The following is a 24,173-nucleotide window of genomic DNA, read 5'->3' on the forward strand; positions in this document are numbered from 1 at the left end:
TATTTTCAATTATAATACTAAACCCAGCCAATAGTTACCAGACAAAAATAAAGGTTTATACAATAAGAGAAGGAACTGAACTATTCTTTATTTGCCTATTTATAGAAGATTAGTTTTCGGCCGCGGGTTCGCCCGCATAGTAGAGGGGATGGTCGTAGGTTTTAGGTGTAAAAAGTAGCCTTGAGGTTCAAGCTTACCATAACGTATTTCATCTGATTCTGTTCAGTGGTGTAGCCGTGAAAGTGTAACAGACCGACGGACGGACAGAGTTACTTTCACATGAATTTACAATATTAGTATAGATTGTGAATGTAAAAAACGCATTGAGACTTCCTTGAGATCTCCATAAAGTCGCTTGCCTGCAATCAATGAGACTAGTAATAATAGTAAATCGGTAACATCATTGATACGAAAACTAACTCTATCTAGTGCACTGAATTGATGAATTTTGATTCTAGCTGGAGTAAGTTTATACAAGTTCAGTTTGAACGGTCACGTCGTTTGGTTTCAGTTGGCTAAGTTTTGTCCAAGATAAATAAACGCGAGTCTGTACTCGCAATTTAGTTTGCGTTTAAAGCGTTTATGTATGACATAGTGCAGTTTTTATATTATTCTAGCAATGCCTTTGTTTCATGGGTTACAATGTTACGCGATAATTTGTGTTATATTTTCTAATGACGTAAAGGGAAGTCCACAATATTCAATACAATAAATGCCTATAGGAAAAAATATTCTATAATGACGTCACGCGCATCTTTATTGCATAACAAATATATTTTTAATTAAAATAAATTAAATAAATTGTAAAAGTGTATTAAGACTAAACTAAATAAGTTATTTTTATACAGAAAAATAAACGTTATATTATGTACATTAAATATAATAATACTTGTTGATTTTCAGGTAGGATATATATAGAATTAATTTTATTTGATTTAGATAGCTTATTGAAATCGTAGAATAGAATAACTACTGAGTTATTTGCCGGTTTTTCTCGGCAGAATCTATTTTCCAATACAGTGGTAGCTTAACGTAATGCTGTAAAATGAAAAAGCCTACTTGAATAAAGTGTATTTTAGATTTCGAATAAAATGAATAAACAAATCTAAAATCAGGATCATTTCTTATATTATTATGTTGCAATATGTCATAGAATTAAAGATTATATAAGGTCCACTTTGTTCGAGATAAAGTATATGTAGCCATTTAAGAAACAGACGTAAATTTCATACAATGTGTGGACAAATCGAAGGTAAGCTAAGGCTGTTCCAGGCATCGCTTTATAGCGGTGTCTTGGTCGTTGTCTCAATAATTGATGACACGCAATAATTCATCGTTTGTGCCGGGTCTCACGATCTCTATATTCATGTACTGATCGTTTATACGTATAACATACATTATTAGTCTCTATTTTATATTTGACTATTTCGTTGGTCTAGTGGTTATAAGGCCGAAGATTTCTTAAAGTTCTCGGTTCACGTCAAGCACGATGTCTGGAAATTGGAATTGTGTACAATCCCGTGCCTCGGAAAGTAAGTTGGTCGTGCGTCTGAGCCCTTTCCAATCACGTCGGATTTTCCATTCCATCAGATCATGAGAGTGCACCTGTATTTGCACACATTTAAGCACTATATGCCTTGCGTAGTTTGCTAGTCTCCTTTGAGTTTTGCCGCCGTGACCGAAATCGGTCAGGACGACATCGTCATATTAATCAGTTAGTGTTTGGTGCGATAGTATTCCCCACAAATAATACACATCATAGATTTAAACTATTAAGAACAGAAACACGCATCTAATTGATAATTTAATAAAATTCTAGCATGTCTGTAAACATCTATACAAATTTGTTTCTTTGATTTGGGTACCCCCCAATCCACAGAACTAAAAATTTAACTGGAAGAAAGCTAGAGTATTCTCGAGTCATATGGGGTATAAATTATCTTAATACCACGCATATTATCTTTGTCTAGTAAGTCGGAAAGAAATACCCCCTAAAACAGAGTATCCTTATAAGTTTTCACCGATTCCAAATGACAAACGAATAATCGTTCGCTGCGAAATGGGCGGTTGCATAACGGGCTGTAACAATAAAATATTAACCTTTCTTTATTAATAAATTGCATCTGTGCATAGCCAGTGCGGGTTGGTAGCGAGTGACAATTCAACCTAACCTAAATTACCTTAAAAAAGAGTACCCAAATACAAGTAGAACGTCGATTGTATTTTTCTTTTAAACTCCCGTATCGTTTATTTGAAAACAATATTTCTGTTATTTCATTGTGATTCAGATTTACTGTATATTAGCTTAAAATTAAATAATCACTAACGTATATTTCAATTCAATTTTCAAATAGTAATTTTATTATAACAATATGATATGCAGTAAGGCTAGTTATCTATGCTACTGTTGGTACATATGTTCTAGCAAAATCTCGTACACGTGCACACGTCATCTGGACTGCGTCACAGCGTCGATGATCGCAGCGATTCAAAGCATAAAAACCTTCTCCATGAAAAAATACGTACATGTATGTATGTGTCAGATTTCTTTAAATCACATACAGATATACCACATTCCATTTTTAAAGCTGTTATGTTATAGATCTATTCACTAACGAATGCGCGTCCTATTACCTTGAACTACTATCGGCATGCATTAGCATGACTGAGTGAGGCTCTTGCTTACAAAATATCTCAGTGTGTCTGAGACGACTAAAAGTAAAGTCGGAAAGAAAAAAAAAAGAAATGGACATTAGATAACATTTGTTAAATTTTTTTTTAATAAAAATATATTAATTTATCGTGAAATGGCGCTTTGTAGGTAAATAGATCAAGATGTGTTATACAGTATGTTACACAATGGAAGCCTTAGATGTTATTACATTATTACTCAGTGCGCTATTAAATTTTGCCCAAATGTTTATACATTGTCGTGTCGTCGTTCATAAATATTATGTATACGGCAATCAGTGTAAGGTCAAGTGATCTTATCTCGCTCACCCAACTGGCTCGTATTCAATACTTATAGATCGCATCGCATGCTCTCTATATTTTTCTTAAACGACCTTCCAAAAACGTTGTCTAATATTGGCGAAATATAATTTTTTAGCTTCAATTGGTCCTTCACAAATTCTACAAAGGCTGGTTATAAAAAACATGAGTCATTATGTGTAACTTTATTTCGGAGATATAGATTCTCGGAGATAATCTCTACAGAAGATAAGATATATCTTTATTACTAACAGTATTTAAAACGGGATATTTACCATGTTTTTTATTTTTATTTGGTGGAGCTCGATATTTCGACATTATCTACGAATGTCTTGTTCACGAGACTGACGTCTCGTTGGTTGAAAAAAAATAAAAACGTCCCGTTTTAAATACTGTTAGTAATTATATAACCATGTTAATTTAAAATCTTATATATCTTTATTAGTTCATATCAGGTAAAAAGGTTATAATGTATAGAATAACTACGATTCCGTATTATATAATCAATAGTGTAATATTTATATTTGTGTGTAGCAATAAAAGTCAGTAGTACCAATATTACAAAGAGGTATGTTTGTATGTGACTTTTCTGGACACGTAAAAAAATAGTTAAATGGAAATAATGTATTATATTAGAGTTTTAGAACCATAGCTTATGGTCACAACGTTGCGTGTTTTTAGATATTGTTTCGTGTTTTTTTTGGGATGGCATTCTGCTTTTATATGTCATAATTGGGCTAGCTGATGGTACGTGATCACCAGTCTATAGATATAAGCACTATAAGAAATATTAACCACCCCTAACATCGCCAATGCGCCACTGACCTTGGTAACTAAAATGGTATATCCTTTGTATCGCTATTACACTGGCTCACTCATCCTTCAAACCGGAACAATACAATAATAGGTATAGCTGTTTGGCAGTGGACAGCGGAAGCTTTTTACAAGAACGGTGTTAAAAATGTATAAATAAATGCCTAGAAAAAAGTTCACATATCATTTATATTTATCTAATACATAAATCATAAAAACCATTTGTATTAGTTCAAAAAAATGGAAGCGACAGCGTTAGTTCAATATTTTAATTACACACATATATAAATCTCTATCAAACTATATGACTGTTTATCAAAAAATATATGACGTATGCACCAATAGTTGCACATATATTACGCTATACCTGTATAAACACATGACATAAAATTACGCGTGGTGGGCATATTGTATAAGCGTAGTACGGTCAGATAAACAGCTTGGCTATTGAAACCTAATATTTACTTGTGCAAAGAAAACAAATTGTCTCATAAAAAAAAACAAAAGTTATATTCAACGTATGTACGTATGTGAATGTGTGGCAAAGTAACACACATATACATAAATATTAAAATCTGGGGTTCCGAAATACAAAGCTTTTTTAAAGTTGAAAAAATCTTTTTGGTTCCAATGTTTTTATATTGCTTTTATTTGTACCATGAAACTAAATAGTGGGACTATTACAAAAAAGGAAAAATAATACTAAATAAATTTCTGTACCATGAATATTGAATATATGTAGAAGAAACAAAAACATAGTATACTAGCTAGCCCGTCCCGACAACGGTCAAATACGTTTTTTATCCTGTGCTATTTTTTGAACAATGAGATAGAAAACATTCGACCACCGATCCATTTGCCCGAACTTTGCTAATGCATCGCAAAACACGACCCGCGTATTCAACTCGTTTATTTAAAATATCCCGTAATATTTTTAAAACTTCAGGGTTCGAAGTGCGAAGTCTAAATGGTGTTATGTGCATAAAATGGTAAAATTAAACTAAAGCTTTTGTTTACGTTATAAATGCGAAACTAACTGCGTCTGTTACCTCTTCGCTTATACCGCTGAACTGATTTAGATGAAATTTGATATGAAGATAGTTTGAGTCCCCGGTAAGGACATAGGATACTTTTTTTTATTTACCTCTCAAGGTGGTAAAATTGTGTTCGATGTTTATTTGCTATATTTCAGCAGTCGAATTTTTAGCTAGTTTCATTTTAAAGATGGTCACTGTAAGTTATCTATAGACGACAGATGTAAATTGTGCTCATATTTCTGTAGATATTTTGGAGACCTACAACTCTGTCATGAGGATTTTATGTGAATCATTGTATCTAAATCGACAACAATTTTCTCCGTGAATACATACATACATAAATACATTACATTAACAGCCTGTAAATTTCCCACGTCTGGGCTAAGACCACCTCTCCCTTTGAGGAGAAGGTTTGGAGCATATTCCACCACGCTGCTCCAATGCGGGTTGGTAGAATACACATGTAGCAGAATTTCGTTGAAATTAGACATATGCAGGTTTCCTCACGATGTTTTCCTTCACCGCCGAGCACGAGATGAATTATAAACACAAATTAATGCACGTAAAAATTCAGTGGTGCCTGCCTGGGTTTGGACCCAAAAACGTCGGTATATTAAGCTATGTCGCATAGCTTAATGCTATGTCGCCAATAATATGAAACATACGTTAATATAATTTTACTAGTTGTCGCATGCGGCTTCGTTCGCCATTGGGTTGGTCGTCAAGTATTCGGCATAAAAAGTGTCATGACTAATGTCGTTCTTCTGATTACAAGCTTGCTTCATATCAAATTTAATCAAATTCGATTCAGAGGTTGTGCCGTCAAAGAGCAACAGACCGACAGACAGAGTTACTTTCGCATTTATAAAACTAAAGCCAAAAATAACATCAAATTTTCATATTAATATTGAAATTATATTTTTCAATGAAATTCTTAAAAAACAAAAGCTCTGCCAGTACCTCTTTTTATGATAAGGATGATTCCATAATATATGTATATATACATTACATTCACATTCATTCATTCGTGTAGTTAATTATATAAATGATCACGTTTGACAGACTATGTCGTTATGTGCACCTAAGTAGATTTAACCTGACTACAGAGGTAGTTATAAAAATGTTGTTTCTTTGTAAGTTTAAACACTGAATTCAAATGCCTAAAAATTTACTTGATACAAGTTATTAAAAACAATTTTGAAACGTCATTCAACAAGATATAGTTTTTGTTTAGCTAAACAACATTTTTCCTGAATATATTTATATGTCTATGTAAGTAAATACTGATAAATTTGTGGTATATCATTATTATTATTTTATATTATTCAAGCTAAACCCGGGAGACGTTGTTCTATGTAAATATGCTATATGTCATCGTTAAGTAGTGTCTAACAATTTTAAACGTGTTAAATACTCACACGTATTTATATATATAAGATTTGAGATAATCTTTTAGTGTAAATTGACCATATATGGTAAACTCTGAAGTCTAGTCATACAACTGTATTAAAAGAGTAGTTAGTGTACTCGAAGAAAAGTACTATTTACACGAATATGCTTTTTATAATGACATTTTTACCAAATGTATCTGAACTAATGTAATTCTTTTTCGAATTTAACAATGTTAAAGATTACAAAGGAAACGTGCGATGCACTACTATTTATTTATTTATTTATTTATTTATTTATTTAATCGATACACCACAGTATTTGAAATATAGCACTTAAAACAAGAATACAATAAAATGACAAATACAATTTCAAACACTTAATAGGTATATACAGCATTAATAGTTACGTTAGCCTCCAATAACAATTTTTTTAATAATACTCTATTTAATAAATACTACAGACCGCAATATAGACGCTTATTAATTATTTAACATTTAAACAATTAGCAGAAAAATTAAATGAATTAAAAAAAAAAAAAAATAAATAACTAACAATAATTACAACAATGACAAATTAAGATTTTTTGAGATAAATCCATAGTTTACAATGTTCTAATATTAAGTAGAATATAACAAACTAAATACAATAGTAAAGATATCAAAACAATAAGGCTCCCAGCGTTAATTTTTTGCAAAAAAGTGGTAGTGAGTCGTGAAAAATGTCAATGCCTTCACTGTTGACTTTATTATACAAGTTTATGAGGTGGTTGAGTGGAGAGTATTTACCTATATTTGTTTTGGAAGTTCGAGAGGAGAAAATTTTTTTTAGAGGTTGTCTAGGTGCAGTACGTGGCGGGGTACATGTCAGTCGCCTCCTCGTGGCGTACCCTGGGCAACGGGGCCGGCTTGAGCTTGCTCGTCGGCCACGGCTAAGACTGGCGGGAGGGAAGCCGCGGGGCCGCTCCTGGTACGTCCCTGATCGGCGTCAGGGCGGACCATGTGAGTGGCCTCGTTGGCTAGGAGGGAGTGGGAGGGCTCGCTACTCGAGCCTCCCAGGTGTTTTACACCGGCGGTCGGCGGCGGAGCCTACCATCTTATCCGCCGCAGGGCGTCAGCTTCGTTGACGCCCAGCCTCCAGTGGCGGACTCGGGGGAGTTCGTCACATTCACACGTGGAGGATGAGGGGGAAGGCGCGCACTAGGCGCGCTTTCCATGTATATTCAGCCGCCTTACGGCGGCTGCCGCTGGTGGGGTCGCGGTTGCATGCCCTTGGCGATCCCGTTGCCTCACCACTCGGCGGCATGGTGGAAACCCGAGGATGGTTTTAGTGGGTAGGACAGGGCATCTGCCCTGGCACGGGGCATTAGGCCCCGGTTGAGTCCCACATACCCGTCCCGGTCCCCCGACCGGGCGGCATGCGTAAATGCATTTCCTCCTCGTTAAACAAAAAAAAAAAAAAAGGTGCAGTACGTGGCGGTCCTCGCAGCCCGTCTCGTTCAGCACCTCGAGGAGGTCGGTCCGGGTCTCTCAGAGGCTCAGTACGGGTTCAGGGCGGGCCGGTCGACGGTCGACGCCCTGGACGCCCTGAAGACTCGGACGACGGAAGCGGTGGCCCGGGGGCAAGTCGTCCTGGCGGTGTCGCTCGACGTGGCGAACGCCTTCAACAGTCTCCCTTTCGAGACGATACGGGAGGCACTCCGATACCATGGGGTGCCGACCTATCTCAGGAGGCTGCTGGAGGCGTACCTCCAGGACAGGGAGGTCCTCTGGGCGGGGGTCGATGGGAGGCTGGTCCGGCGTCGGGTAGGCTGCGGCGTTCCACAGGGGTCGGTTCTCGGCCCAATTCTGTGGAACGTCGGTTTCGACTGGCTCCTGCGAGCTCCCGTCCTTCCCGGGATGGGTGTGTTGTGCTACGCTGACGACACCCTCGTCACGGCGACTGGGCGGGACTTTCGGGAGGCGGCTCGCCTCGCCGAGGTCGGAACGGCTCTCACCGTGGACCGTATGGGAATGCTGGGCTTGAGGATCTCCATATCCAAAACGGAGGCCCTCCTCTTCCACGGTCCACGGAAAGGACCCCCACGAGGGGCGAGTATCACCGTCCAGGGGACGGTGATCAAGGTACAGGCCCAGATGAAGTATCTGGGCCTGATCCTGGACGGACGATGGAGCTTCGGGCAGCACTTTGAACATCTCGGCCCGAGGCTCATCAACGCCGCCGCCGCCCTCGGTCGCCTCCTTCCGAATGTGGGGGGGCCGGGGTCGCTAGGCCGGCGTCTCTACTCCGGCGTAGTGAGGTCGATGGCGCTGTACGGTGCCCCGATCTGGGTCGACGCCCTCACCGCTGACAACCGGGCCCTTCTGCGGAAGCCGCAGAGGGTCATAGCGGTGAGAGGCGTCAGAGGGTACCGTACGGTGTCGTGGGCTGCGGCGACACTTCTCGCGGGCGATCCGCCCTGGGAGCTCCAGGCGGAGGTGCTCGCGGAAGTGTACCGGTTCCGGGTCGAGGCGAGGAACCGCGGCGACCGTCCAGGGTCGGCGGAGGTCGGGCGGATCAGGGCTCTAGCCCAGCGAGCCCTGATCGCCCGATGGCAGGAGGACCTGGGGTCACCCACGGCGGGCCTGGCGACAGTGGAGGCGATCCGCCCCCACTTGAGTCGCTGGGTCGAGAGGAAGAAGGGCACACTCACCTTCAGGATGACGCAGGTACTTACCGGGCACGGATGCTTCGGTAAGTACCTGCACGGGATAGCGCGGCGGGAGGTGTCACCCTCCTGCCACGAGTGTGGTGCGCCAGTCGACACGGCGCTCCACACCCTGAGTGAGTGTGCTGCGTGGGGGCCCCAGAGGCACACCCTTGCGGCGACTATGGGCGGAGACCTCTCGCTGCCGAGCATCGTCAACGAAATGCTCGGTAGCGAGACGTGTTGGTCGGAGATGCGCTCCTTCTGCGAAAACGTGATGTCGCAGAAGGAAGCCGCGGAGCGGGAGCGGGAAGAGGATGCAGCTGCAGACCCGCTCCGCCGAAGACGACCGGGGAGGAGGAAGAAGCGCTACGCGCACCTTCTCCCCCCGCCTCAATAGGCGTCGCAGGGACTAGGGAGGGTCTCAGTACCCCGAGAACCCCCTCTAGGTGTTGGAGGCCCGCATAGGCGGGCCGACCGTCAGGGCGTCACGGTAGCATGCGCAAGCGATCCCGTGGCGCCCGCCGAAAGACGGAGAGGGTACCGCTGGTTTTTTAGTGGGTAAACCCGGCGTACCTGGGCGCACTCGGCGTCCAGGGCTCCGGGGAGTCCCACACACCCCCCCACCTTCCATCACGTGGGGGAAGCGCGTAACGCGTTTTTCCAGCGAGAAAAAAAAAAAAAAAAAAAGGTGCAGTACGTGGCACTGCTATGTTAATATCTTGTAGTAGATCTGTTGCATCCAAGTGGTTATTCAATAATTTATAGAGAGTAATTAGAGAAGCAATTTCGCGGCGTTTTTCTAGAGTGCACAGTCCAAAATACTTTAAACGTGATTCATAGTCGGCCTTATAAGGACAACTGTTACTTCTACTAGCTAGTAATTTTGTAAATTTGTGTTGTATGCGTTCCAACCTTTCAATGTAAATCTTATAATGCGGATTCCATACTACAACCGCATATTCTAAAGCGCTACGTATAAACGAATTGTACAAAGTTATGATAGTTGCCGGTCTCTTAAAATCATTGCAGTTACGTCTGACAAAACCGAAGTTTTTCCAGGCCTTCGTGGCAATATGATTTATGTGAGTGTTAAATTTAAGTTTGGCGTCGATCATAACACCTAAATCACGAACAACCGAAACTTCTCCGAGCGGTTTGCCCTGTAAGCTATACTGATGTCTTATTATGTTTTTGTTACGCGTAAATTTAATAAACTGGCACTTATCGACATTTAGTTCCATTCCATTCAAATCACACCATTTTTGTATAGAGTTTAGATCGTCTTGGAGCAATTTGCAATCATTCATGGATGTTATAGAGCGGTAAATCTTTAAATCGTCAGCAAAGATGGAACATTTGCTGTTCTTGATACAGTGTGCAATGTCATTGATAAAGATGACAAATAATATTGGGCCTAGGTGTGATCCCTGTGGAACACCAGAGGTCGCAATAAACTCGTGAGATTTGTAACCACCGAGTGTAACTCTCTGTACTCGATCAGATAAGTACGATCGGAACCAAGATAGCAGGGGGTCATGAATACCGTATAACCTAAGCTTGTAAATTAAGATTTTATGATTAACTTTGTCAAACGCGCTACTGAAATCGGTATAGATCGAGTCAACCTGTTGTTTATTATCTATGCACCCAGAAATGTAATGTATGTAAGTTGTGAGATTTGTAGTGGTTGACTTACGCTGGCAAAATCCGTGCTGATCACTTGTAATCATGATTTTAATATATTGTGACAAAATGGGGGTAATTATACTTTCAAAGGTTTTGGATAATACGTTTAACATTGAAATCGGTCGGTAGTTTCTTACGTCGCTCTTTGATTTCTTTTTATGAATTGGTAAAATATTAGCTTCCTTCCACTTCGTAGGAAAAGTTGAAGTCTGAAGAGATGTGTTATAAATAATTTTTAATGGGAGTGCGAGTAATTTACACGTTTTTCTGAAAAAAAGAGGAGGAATGCCATCAGGACCAGCTGACTTGCTTGGATTTATTGAACGTAATGCCTTCAATATAGTACGTTCATTTAGTGTGACGTGAGCAAGAGACATTTGAGAATAAAAGTCCGGACTTTCGTCTACGAAATCTACGCAAGGCTGCAAAGAAGAATATGAGGACGCAAAGTTCTGTACGAAAAGATTACAAATCGCTTGACCAGAATGGGCTGTGGTGTTATCTAGTGACATTTCAGATGGGACCTCGGATTTAGCTCCACGCCGTTTTTTAACAAAACGCCAAAATTTTAAGGGATCGCGAAAGATTGAATCCTCGACTCCGGAAATGTAACGGCTGTAACTTAATTCAAGTAGATTCTCGACGCGCCTACGGCTTCTTGCTAACTCTAATATATCTCTAGGATTCTTATAACGTTTGCACAGTTTCCTAACTTTCTCCTTTTCGTTAATTAATTTTATCAGGGAAGATGTGAACCAGACAGGATATTTAAATGCTTTTGGCTTGATTTTTGGAACATGAGAATCAATTATAGCGTACAAGATATTATACAATTTTTCTACCATAGCATCGACGTTCCCGCAACTCCCTAATTCGGAGTACCAATCAAACTCTCCTAAACATCTGTTTACCGCATCGTAGTCTGCCTTTCTAAATAAATATGTAGCAAATATTTTATTGTATAAAAATTTATCGGCATTAATTCGCAAAGATATTTCTAATGCTGGATGGTGAGGATCAACGTTACTTAATAATTGACAAGCTTCAATTACTGTTAAATTGTTAAAATTATTCATGACCAAATCTAGTATACGTTGAATGTGATTCTTAATTTTGTTGTATTGTGTTAGTGAATTGAGTGACAAAAAATCGGCAAAAGGGAATCCCAAAATATTATCGGTATGGTCGGGTTTTAACAGATCCTCGGTTTCGTCCAGCTGCCAATTTAGAAAACCCAAATTAAAATCCCCCAAAACTACAACTTTACCAGGGTTAGATTGCATTACAACACTTATATTGTCCAAAATGAGGTTTAAACTTTCCAACGAGATAGGCGGGGGAATATACACTGCACAAAATAAAATGTTCGTAGAAACTCCATTTTCCGATACTTTTACAGAAATCCATAGATCTTCACCGTTACTTTCTAAATGTTCAATTCGTCTAGATTCTATAGATTTAGATACTGCAAAAAGTACTCCACCACCAGTCTTGCGTTGAGAGGAGGTTGACTGACGATCTCTTCTGTAGATGGTGTATTTATCCGTGAACAATTCCCCGTCCGCAACAGTGTCATCCAGCCATGTTTCGGTTGCAACAATCATCTCATAGGTAGTTAGTAATGTTGCCATTTGTATTTTATGCAATTTAGTTTTCATTCCACGAAAATTCTGATAGTAAACCTTGAATTTTGGTAACTATCCACGGACTAATAGTAAATAAGAGATTCTCATTTTAAAGATTGTTCACTACTACTTATTTGTAAGAGTTAAAAAATAAATATACTTATTGATTACACCAATATATTCTTTAAACATTATTATACTTTCGACTACGAAGAAAATAATACATATCTGTTTTTTTGGGTGTTCAAAAAGCATTTCGATGATTCGTACAATGTTTAAATGGAGAAAATTCACTTTTAACACAAAATAAATTTTATACGAAACATTCGAGATATAAAATGTAGCATCGGGCGAATGTAAATTTAGTCTGTAAAACAAAATCCGACCAGAATAAAATCCTTTGAATATAATTCGTGTTGGATTAAAATTGGATTGGATATTGATTTTAAAATACACTTTTCGAATCGTCCTTTTTGGATCTGTCTGAGGTATTTACACAGATGCCCCAAAATGAAGTGTAATGTTTTCATAGTTCATGAATCTATGTGAGTCTCTATATTCCACCTTAACATTCAAATGTCTGAACAGATTTGGATGTATGGGTATCGTTAGAAACTTTAACGTCATATCGAATGACACAGGCTATAAATTAATTCATAATACACCGCTAACCTTGGGAACTAAAATGGTGTATGATCGTAATGACACTGCCTAATTTTATACCGGAAAATACAGCAATACAAATTATTGCTGTTTTCGATGCAATAGTTGACTAATTGGTGGTACCAACTTTGACTGGTTTGTAAGCTATACCACTATTGTATATCCATTTAAGTAATAAATTTAAGTAACTAATAATCAAAAAGGTTTTTTAAAAATTGTTATATGAATTTAAAAAATTCTTTTACGTGATACACCGTCTTGTTAATTTGTTTTTTACTTCGACTAGCCGCTGGTTAACTGAATCGTTTTACATTTTACTTATAATAATAATATTAGCTTTAATAACACACAACTAATAAAAATACGTTTACATTTTTAAGATTTTGTTCTACGTTCTTTTTTTTTTAATTCTTTGCCTTATGGATTTTTCGTCAATATGTAATAGCATCTATGATAAAAATAGTTCACTTAACTAAAACTTTGTAAGCTTTTGATATCACGCTCGGACGAACACATACAATGTTGCCGTAAATAAATCTAGAACAGTTTGCGCGTCAATTCTTTTAAAAAAAAAAACTAAAATAGCTTATTTAGATTGTCCTTTTACATGAATAAATTTTTGCAATTTGTCCCTGAAGTTTATTTTTTATTATAACAATATTTAAAAAAATACTCTTATAATTCCTAGATGTAAATTAAATTATTTTTGACTTTTTTACGTGTAGCTTGAGGTCCTTGTAGACTCTTAATATTGAATCATCCAATACGGGGCCACCCATGCTTAAGACTTTTTTGTACCAATCGAAGTTAATTTCATATTAAGGGACTGTTAAAATAAAACAATAATGCAATATCTCCTATTAAATTGATTGATTTTTTATTTAAAATTTACCAAGTGTTTTGTTATGCTATTGTTGTTGTGGATAGTCAACTGTACGTTAATTTATTATTTAAAAAATGACAACAATAAATTACAAATATAATTATTACATATTTTTGTTAAGTGCTATATCATCAAATCATATGCTAAGCGCTCTCTTCATCCATACCCTTAGAGAATATACTTTAACGCAGTTCTTACCTCATTATTTTTTACACATCATTCGTAATATTGTTTATTTAATGAAAGTAATTTCATAAATTTTCAATTGATCGAAAATTTCACCATTACCGTTAGCTTAAAGTCTTTGGTAAATCCTTAATAAATATTCCTGTGGACAGTTCAGTTGGGACGTTTGTACTCTCTGCTTTTAGACTACTAAATCAGGCTAGTTGAAGCGATTGCTCGCACTCAACTGAGTGTAAGGTGTAATTATTTATTTATGTTACTTAATGTGCCACATACTCGCATCGGATCGTATGTCAACGTTTTCGTTTGTGACTTTTTAATCTGTGACTCGAATACTATAATATATTTCAGTACAATATATGTCTCAACTCAGAACAAAATAAATAAAAGAAAGATAATTTTTAAAAATCAAAAGAAATGGTTTTAAATGACATTAGGACTTTTTATATTTGGTTAATTTTTGTTAAGCTTCGATTTAAATTAATATATTAAACTATGTTTTGTAACATTAGAATAGCAAGGATTGTTTCAAAGGTACATAAGCAATGGCCAGTAAGCATATTTCCGCTGCACTTAGCATCGCGGTTGCCTTGGGACTCTTGACATGAATTAAAAATGCATGTTGCATTAGGGCTCCAATGGCTTACCGTCCGCAGCGCAGATGCGAGCCAGCTCATTCACTCTCTCTAGTGGTTTATTTAAAACTTTTCGAATTGACGCAGTGTGGACAGCAATAATGTAATTTTAATGAGATCATAGACAATTTGGTCTTCTATACGTTTTGTGTTGTTGTATGATATATTATTCACTTCACACAGTTACTTGAAATGCTAATTAGATGACGAGAAATTTTTGTCAGTATTTTTTCTCATGAAACCTCGTAAATAATTAATTTACACAATGATCGATCTTTCATATATACACCAGAGTTATATTTGTGATTATTTATATTTTATCATTACATAGTATAAAACAAAGTCGCTTACTGCTGTCTGTTCCTGTGTCTGCTTAAGTCTTTAAAATTACACATCGGATTTTGATGTGGTTTTTTTAATAGATAGATTGATTCAAGAGGAAGGTTTATATGTATAATACATGCGCAATATAGTAGAGAAACATCAATAATTTTAGACTTTTCTAAAGTGATGTCGTAAATAAACACATTTTTTTGCGCTTACATTGCAAATCCTGGCTGAACTCTATGAGATAGATCAAAATAATGTAGTACAGTTTTGTACACCTTATAAAGGTGGTCACGATGGTATATGTCTATCTCTTAGGGATAGCCCACAATAACCATTTTTTATCCTTTACTTTTTACGAGAAATTATGGCTTATTTTCGATGGGATTTTAAGCAATACAGCATTAATCCTTATCCAATTAAGTACTTACCTTAAATAGATTGTGAATTTAATATAGATCATTATGTCTTGTACAGCATGTAATTTAAATGAATATTTTCGAAGATATTACAGATTTAAAACGCAGGAACATAGCGGTTTGTATTGTCTAATGACTAAACTAAGAACGCATTCTACAGTATATTTAGTATCAGCATTGCACCCGTATGAAGTAGGGGCGGGTCGCTAGTTATAATATCAAAAAATATATAAATAAGCTTTCTCACTGTAATAGAATATCAGTCTTCTTCATTTCCTAATAAAGAGCTGATGTGCTCCAAAGAAGTTGTCAAATAACAAGATTTTTGCGTTTGAAATGAAAAAATTTTTACCTTTCAATAAACTTTTCTAAGGTTTGTAGTCGTTAGTGGTTGGTTCAGTACGAAACGTCTCACGGGAACTCTCTGGCATTTTGTAAAGTTTCGCTGATGTTCGTAGAAAAGAAGGAAGTTTAACATAAATACTGGAGTCGGAGAGCTAAGGAATGTGGTTTGTACATTAAAATACACGTCACAATTTTAATATATGTAAAGTAGTCGGACTGGAAAATAGTCAACCTTATGGTCAGAGGTCACTGCCGAAATTAGTGCAACAGTGTTTATTAAGTGTTGACGCTGTAAGACATATTAACCACCCGTCAATGCGCCGCCAACCTTGGGGAATGAGCCTTTACTCACCCTTCAAACCGAACTCAACGAAAATAACTGCTGTATAGGCGTTAGCATATGGTATGAGGTGGTACTACCTACTCAGGTGGGCTTGCACAATGCCCTATTTCGAAATATAAGTTTATTTTCTTTGTCTCTTTTTACATAATATATTATTTAATTATACCCGTGCGAAATACGAGTGAGTAGCTGGTATCATATTTCACTAAAGATTTCATTAGAGATCCGTCTCAGCGTCGCAACGGTTCAATTAAGAATAGAACACACCTGAGCGACGGATCGATATGTCCCTTGGGAATTTTAGCGAAAATTACTTACATAAAATATACACAAATATTTTAATCCAACATAGTTGTCGCACCAGGCTCACTCCTCTTTCGTACCCAAATGAAAAATATAAAAAAAATACGTCCTACGCAATTTTATTAGCTGTATTCAAGTGTCCTTTTCAAATAAAACTCCTAAAACCGTTAGTGCTATGACTTTATTACAGATACAAATAACGAAATATATTTTAAAATATTACTGTTCTGTCAATTTATATCGAATTTACTTGATTGAAATAAACTTAGATATTCTAATTAATTAATTTAACTTAAGAAACGTACCCCAGTTTATTTTAATAGTGTTTATTGTATTTTATATTATTGCTATTTCTACGTTTTTTATTCAATATTTGTTTTTACGTTCTCAGCTTCAAACAAGCGGCAGACACTTCTTTGAAATTCTTGAAAAGTGTCAACATTAAATGTGAATTTTAAAATGTTTTAAGTTAAGGTTCATATTTTTTTATTGACCGGTTTTGAACCTGCACTCTTCGGTTAAGATTCACTTATTCTAGCTACTGGGCTATATCATGTACTGTCGGTATCGTTTCACTAAAAACGTTGGAGATCCCTAAAAATATATAAAGACTTTTCTTGCTTTGTCTACGTTCGCTTTGAAAGCGCCAGAACCAATAATTTTCACACTCGCAATAGTGACATGCTTGTAACAATCTATATCTTTAGAAACATTATATCAATCAGATTATTAAAAAATAATTAATCAAAACCCACTTATATAATATTACCATAATACATAAAATCGTTATAAGTTTTATATAAGTCGAATAAAGAGTCTTTTCGCAAAAATTAAGAGAAAAAAGAAATCTTCCGATTCATACTAATTATTAAATAGAAGCTGTTTGTTCTAAGTATAACTTAGACATTTAGATTTAAGATGCTCGATGTTTCCACTTTATGTAATATTATTACTAAGAACTTCTTACTGATAACTGTAATATTTACTGTCATTGCATATAAAATACAATATCGTTCATCGAAAGAAACAACATCAACATCGAAAAGAATAAAAAATATATAAGAAAACATTTTTGAATATAACGATGTAATGGTTTATTTATTATTAATAACAAAAATAATTAAATAATTTATACCACAGCTAAAGAAATGATTGTGATACATAAAAGTAATATATACAATTTTACGAAAAAGACTCGTGATTTAAGCACCTGGCAAAAGCTCGTGGGTCAACAAAGATAATACCTCCGCAATAAATTGAAGGCTGTGTGGTTAATTACAGCAGAATATACCTGGCGTCAGTAGATAGAGCAAATCAGTGAGTCTGAGATAAGCCGGCTCTGCATAATGGAGACTTTAAAAGAAATTGCGTTCACTAACCGTTTCTGTATCGGGGCTCTGAATTTGGTTTTTAGTAGCTCTTAAGCGTTAACAAAGATTTCTCATTATTTTGGGACACGGTACTAGATAACTAAGGTTATTATGTGGGACCGTTTGTGTATTTAATATGTTCGTAGTTACAATTATTGTTATAACGATTATCAACTGCGAAAGTTAATAATAAATGAAGATTGTGGGCTTAATTTCGGCCAAAAATAACTGAGTTTTCACCAGTTTATTTTTTGTTGATAATTCATTTGGGGGTTGGTGGGTAACAACCATAGCGAAGTAAGCCGCACGAGCTGGATACAATTCTGCCATATATGTATGTATCAACCTGCAGCGTAACACGATTGCATGCATGTCTATTTTCTCAAAAATTGTTCTGTTAGTACTTAATAATATTGATTGGCTTCCTGTGAGTATCGAAGGAGGTAATAACTTTAACAACGTTTTTAAAATAACTTTCTATCAACTTAATATCAACACTATTTTGATCGCGGCAAGTTTTCTGTAATGAAGGGACTAAGGAAAAAGAAGAAAGTTATCTTTATTTACTTGGTGGTAGGGCTTTGTGCAAGCCCATCTGGTATAATATCTGATGAGTGGGTAGTACATCTGCTAGTACTTTATTTACGTAATAATTATTAACATTAAGCCCTTAAATATATACAAATATGAATTAAAAATAGTTACAGCAAAATCATGACCGCGTGGAATGGTGGCAAGAATTCTAGTAGCATTTCCGCGTTGAATCGCAATTCCGGTCCTCTGGGGAAAAAAAGAACCAACACTCCTGTCACCGGTGGAGGTAATGCGACGAGATCTTATACTATTAATTAAACTTTTTGCACTACTACTACAAGGTCACGGTGTTTCAACAGCAAATGGGACAAAACCATATCTTGAAAATAAAAAAAACTTAGTATTGTTGTGTTCCGGTTTGATGGCGTTGATTGATGATTGCTATTTGAAGGAAAGGTTAATATTTCGTACGGTGCCCATTATTTTTGGGCGATTTATGGGCGATGGCAGCCACGTGCCATCAGGGCTATTTGCTCGTCCGCCTGCCATTAACATAAAAAAGTATGGCTTAACAAAATTTAAGAACAAATTAATTACTTACCACGGTGACCTTTTAAACACTTGTAACATGCATGTTAGAGGTATGCAACTTGTACCTATTTGAGTTATTCTTTGCTATGTGCTAATAAATATTATTGTAGTCTTTGTAGTCCAAAATAAAACAGACGATAAATCTGATAAGTGTAGTTAAATCTCTACGGAGCTATAATATCAAGTACCGCACAATAAATAATATTCAGCATGTCAATTGGAAGTATGATACAGAGTTTTAAAATATTCCTAATAGTGTAGAATAAAATAACGTCACTCCTCGCCGTGTGCACGCTTACTTTTTTAAAACTTTTCAACGGATTTAAATGCGGTTTTCGTCAGTAAACAGTGATTCAAGGACGGTTTATACTTACGTATAATACATGTACATTATAGCAGAGAAATGTCGAGAGTTACAATTTTCCTAGCAAGAAAAAATAACAATTTTGTGTTTGTTCTTCAATCCAAAAGTTGTATATATACCTTTATTGTATCTGTTTGAAGCTGAGGCGGATACCTAATAAAATATAATATATAGTACACGAACACCAAGATATTACAAAACTGCAACTGCTGAACCGATTTCGATAATGATGTCGTATTTAAAAATTGTAATACAATTCTTTATTTACGAAGATTCAATAATAAAATCACATACAAAGTATGCGATGGATACTCAGTAGAGACTCCAATAAATAAAAATCTACGCAGGTGAAGCCGCGGTTATAAGCTAGTGGGTTTTAAAAATATTTGAGTATCGTATAAAGTGTGAATTGAAAAGTATAATAGATGTCAAGCGTGAGCGATGGTGCAATGATCGAACATCACTGAAAGCAGGCGATGCATCATAGTCAATATGAAGCTGGTGCGATAAAGTTATTAAATAAATGTATGAATACACATTTATGATCTCATATAGTGTTAAAGATATTTAAAGGCAAAGGCAGAGAGAAATTAAAAAGTGAAGTTGAGCTCTATGGCATTAATATTATTGATGCATAAAAAAAAACGAAAAAAAAAAAATCAATAATAACCTTTTTGGGAACTCAATATTAACCTATCCAATTTATTTTGACTGCCTCGTCGGTTCTAGTGTTTATAATTTATTTGGAGTTCTGCAAGGAAACCAAATGTTATGCTATATATGATACACGCACTGGGGTGACCTGATGGAATATGATTCATTCCTTCTCCTTAAGAGGAGAGAAGCCCTTTGTCCAGCTGTGATACATTTACAAGCTGTTACTATTTAGTATTAACTAAACAACGACAAGAAGTGGTGATTGTGTGATTATTGCGAACCTAAGTGAGACGAAATTATTAGTTGTGTGTGTGAGCATATGTCATTTTTTTTATGATATGTGTATGTAGGAAGACGGGGAAATAAGCCACCTAATGGAAATAGACATCAGTACTGTAAGAAATATTAACCATGGAAACTAAGTCTATGCTGACTATGTTATGTCTCTTGTGTCTGATGTTACACTAGCTCACTCACCCTTCAAATACTAAGTATTGCTGCTTGGCGGTAAAATATATGACTGGGTGGTACCTACCCAGACGGGCATGCACAAAACCCTACCAGCAATTAAAATTACATCTAATAATATGAAATACGATATATATAAAACAAGACGCAATTTTAACATAGTTTCGTTTAGGTATTTTTAAATGCAATCGACTGAACAAAAACCGAATGTGTCCTTTAGTTAAAATGCATTTACAATGACTGTCGATTGAGTTAGACCGCCGACGAGCGACCAATTTAAATTTATTTCGTGCCTTTGCTACATCGTTAAAGTCAAGGGCGTGCTTAGTGCCAGAACCCATTAACTAAATATATGGGCACAACCAATTCCCTTTTTGTTACGTTCTCGAGTTGAACTTATGCTCTCATTATTATTTGTTTAATGGCTCGTATTACAAGAATCGTTAATAATTAATGATATAAGAAGAAGAGCCGAGAAGAGAAGAGAGAAGTGCTTAATTTGTGTTTATAATTCATCTCGTGCTCGGCCGTGAGTGTCTAATTTCAACGAAATTCTGCCACATGTGTAATCCACCAACCCGCATTGGAGCAGCGTGGTGGAATATGCTCCATACCTTCTCCTCAAAGGGAGAGGAGGCCTTAGCACAGAAATGGGAAATTTACAGGCTCTTTATGTTATGTTATGTAATAATGAATTATATAAGATGTTGTAAGATAAAAGAGGAAGCTTCTCTGCCATACGAGAATTGACTAGCTAACGTAGTATACAAGTATAAGTTCATACATGATGTTTGCTGTAGGTTGATTGCCTATCCGTTTTGCAACATTTGTAAATTTTCAACAAGCCTTTTCGATTCGATGGATGCGTCCAATTCGCCTGTGGAATGGAACTGAAATTGGAAAAATTGCTTCGTACCAAGATTATACAATACCTTCGATAATATGTCCGCCGGTATATAACTGGTTGCATGAGTTTGTTTTAAGATGATCACGAAATATACGTGGTATAAAATATTAACTACTTACTGGTGATTTCGAGGATTTCGAATATTAATATTAGAAGATCTTTATTTAAAACTGAGAGTGTACCTCTTATTCTTAAGTTACATTATAGCCCTTTAGCAATAATTTATTTAAATGTGTTCTGGTTTCATTGATTTGGTTGGTGTTTTGTTAACTGTGTCTTAATGGACATCTTAGTTTCGATAGTTGGTGGTGCATTATCGGTTTAAAGATTATTTTTTCTTTCATCTATCGGCGGTAGTGTAGAAATAAATACGTTATGTAAAATAACAGTGAACATTATTTGAAATTCGACCAATATTTTAAACGCATTTATCATACAGTAGTTTTCGAATAATATAAGTCCCAATATTATATAACTATCCAATTGTTTTGAAATAAATACTAAAAAATATATTCATATATGAGTTCAACTATCGAAATATAAAAAGGAACACAAATTTTGTCTCATTCTATTATTTTTGACTGGCGGGTACAGTGAACATTTTTCAAAATAAAAAAAGAATTCCCATTTAATTGCGACGAATTCAAACACATTCTATTTTGAATATTTCTACTAATATATTGTAAAAGTAGAATACGAGTAAATATTCAAAAGATAATATCGTAATATTCGTGTTTTGGGTCTATATAATAAAATTATCTGTTATTTTTAAACACATCACAATACAGATAACACAAGAATAATAACTAAAAATAATTCCTTATCTCTCTTAAATTAATTTAAACATTATCTTTAACAATTAATAATAGTATAATTACATCTTCTAAGGGTTGAGGTTACGGTAAATAAATTCTTTGTTCCATTGTTTCTTAATTCTCTTACGTAACAATAAATTTTTCAGTTACCGTAATTAATAATGTCTTCAAATGATTTTTATCCGTTACAATATGGTGTACACAATTCTGTTACTATGCTGTGCTGAAAATAAGACTACTAGATGTGTTTTCGTAAACGATATTAGTAAACTTGTGTGAGAAAGTACTACACGCTAAGTGGTTACCCATTAGTAGACCTTGGCATTGTACGATGTTACACATCTTGTCCTTATTTCATTATCTCAATGATTTCATTGAGTAAGAACATTGGTGTATTGATGGTCGCCGGTGGAATTGTTTAACAAGGGTTAACACTAACTTACCACAAGGTGTTTTGAGTTCATTAGCTGGTATCTCTAGAAAGCAACAATACAACAACAAAATATATTTTATTTAAACTGTTAAAAATAATTGCAGAATTAGGTAATTCAAATATACTGATTATAATATATGTATAAAGATATTGCATCGGTTTTTGCGCACATGCTTGGTCATTATAAATAAAACCTGGGTTGGTCGTTTGTTTTTAACCTTAAAAAACCTTTTTTTTTAACCTTAAAAAGGTTCTTTATAGAGTTATTACCTTTAATTCTACAATAATCAATGAGGAGACGTTTATTGTGAAAAAAGAGACTTCTCTTCTAAACCACTGAACATAATAAATATATCATAAGATGTTGCGTTTTTTTCAGATATGTAACAGTTTTAGTATATCATGTTATTATATAAATATATCGCTTTAAATTTTAACTCTTGACGTGACAATTGCAAATTTATATATATATATATATAATATTGTGGAAAAACAAATTTAATCCAACAAAAGTTCGTACGCGTGGGTCCGTTATTCGTAGTATTTTGTAATCTGCCCTAACGTTTAATAACACGTTTAAAAACCATATTATATTGTTGTATGTACGTGTAAAGAAATAAAAATAAAAATTTATCATTAAAGTAAATTACATAATGAGCACAGCCACGTGCTGGCTTATTTTTTCTTTCCTTTTTTATACCTTTCGTAACCATACTAAGTACTGCTGTTTGCGGTAGAATATCTGATGAGTGGGTGGTACTCACCCAGACGGGATTGCATAAAGCCCTACCACCAAGTAAAGTGATATGAACTCGAGAATAATAACCGGAGATTGCGGGTTCAAACCACTGAGTTTTCATGTGCTCAGCGGTCAAGGTAAATATAAAGAGTCATACATGTGTCTAATGAAAATCTGCCACCAACCCGAATTGGAGTCGCTTGGTAGAATGAGCTCCAAACCATTTCCTCTAAAGGAGCGGAGGCCTAGAGCTCAACAGCTGTTTTTTAAAGCCTGTCTATCTGTTTTGTTTTTTACTTTACGTACGACACTTACATTTGGAACAAATACCTTTTTTAAAAAGAACTATGACGATATCTGACTAAAAGGGAGTTCATATAATATATTTAGTTTCATTCTTGTATTAAATGTTATTATATAGTTTCCCTTTTTAACTCTATAAAGAACTTAATTAAGTAATAATATTTGCATATTTTTTATATTAAACTATATTAATTTGAACATAAAACCGTAAAAAAAATCACTATCGTAAGGAGGAAAGCCAAGCTACTGCGAAATATTAATCGCTAGGGGGTTGAAAAACTTTGACACAGCGGTCGCGTGACGATCGGAATAAGTAACGGTTGATTTTTATAACTATTAACTATTCGTCGCCCGCAGCATCGCTCGTGCGATATTTCAAATATTTTTTCAAATAATATGGGGATATAAATAAATAAACGAAATAACATTTAAATTTATATGTGTGATTATAATTACGAGTAAACCTCAATAACATCTCATGCTTTTGGGTGGTCCGACACTCATATGGTTGATATTAATTACAACACTGTGTCACATTCGTTGGGTTTCAAATAAAGGGCGAGACGCATATGCGAAGCAAAGAGGAGTTTTATTAAATGCTATTATTAAATTATGATTAATGGTTCTTATGTAAAGGTAATAAAATTCACAGTTCTAT

General features: G+C 35.8%; 2 protein-coding genes across 2 annotated transcripts in view; one reads left to right on the plus strand and one right to left on the minus strand.

Annotated features, from left to right (window-relative positions):
• LOC113403364 (alanine--glyoxylate aminotransferase) overlaps nt 1-24,173 on the plus strand; it is a 336,845-nt gene that overhangs the window by 66,140 nt on the left and 246,532 nt on the right. The window lies entirely within an intron of this gene.
• LOC135193590 (uncharacterized) lies at nt 10,780-12,209 on the minus strand. Its single transcript, XM_064216680.1, has 2 exons — nt 10,865-12,209; nt 10,780-10,814 (listed from the first exon to the last, which is right to left on the minus strand). The coding sequence occupies exons 1-2, from the start codon at nt 12,207-12,209 to the stop codon at nt 10,780-10,782; spliced, it is 1,380 nt and encodes a 459-aa protein (XP_064072750.1).

The sequence above is a fragment of the Vanessa tameamea genome, chromosome 13 (assembly GCF_037043105.1).
Source record: "Vanessa tameamea isolate UH-Manoa-2023 chromosome 13, ilVanTame1 primary haplotype, whole genome shotgun sequence".
NCBI classification, from domain to species: domain Eukaryota; kingdom Metazoa; phylum Arthropoda; class Insecta; order Lepidoptera; family Nymphalidae; genus Vanessa; species Vanessa tameamea.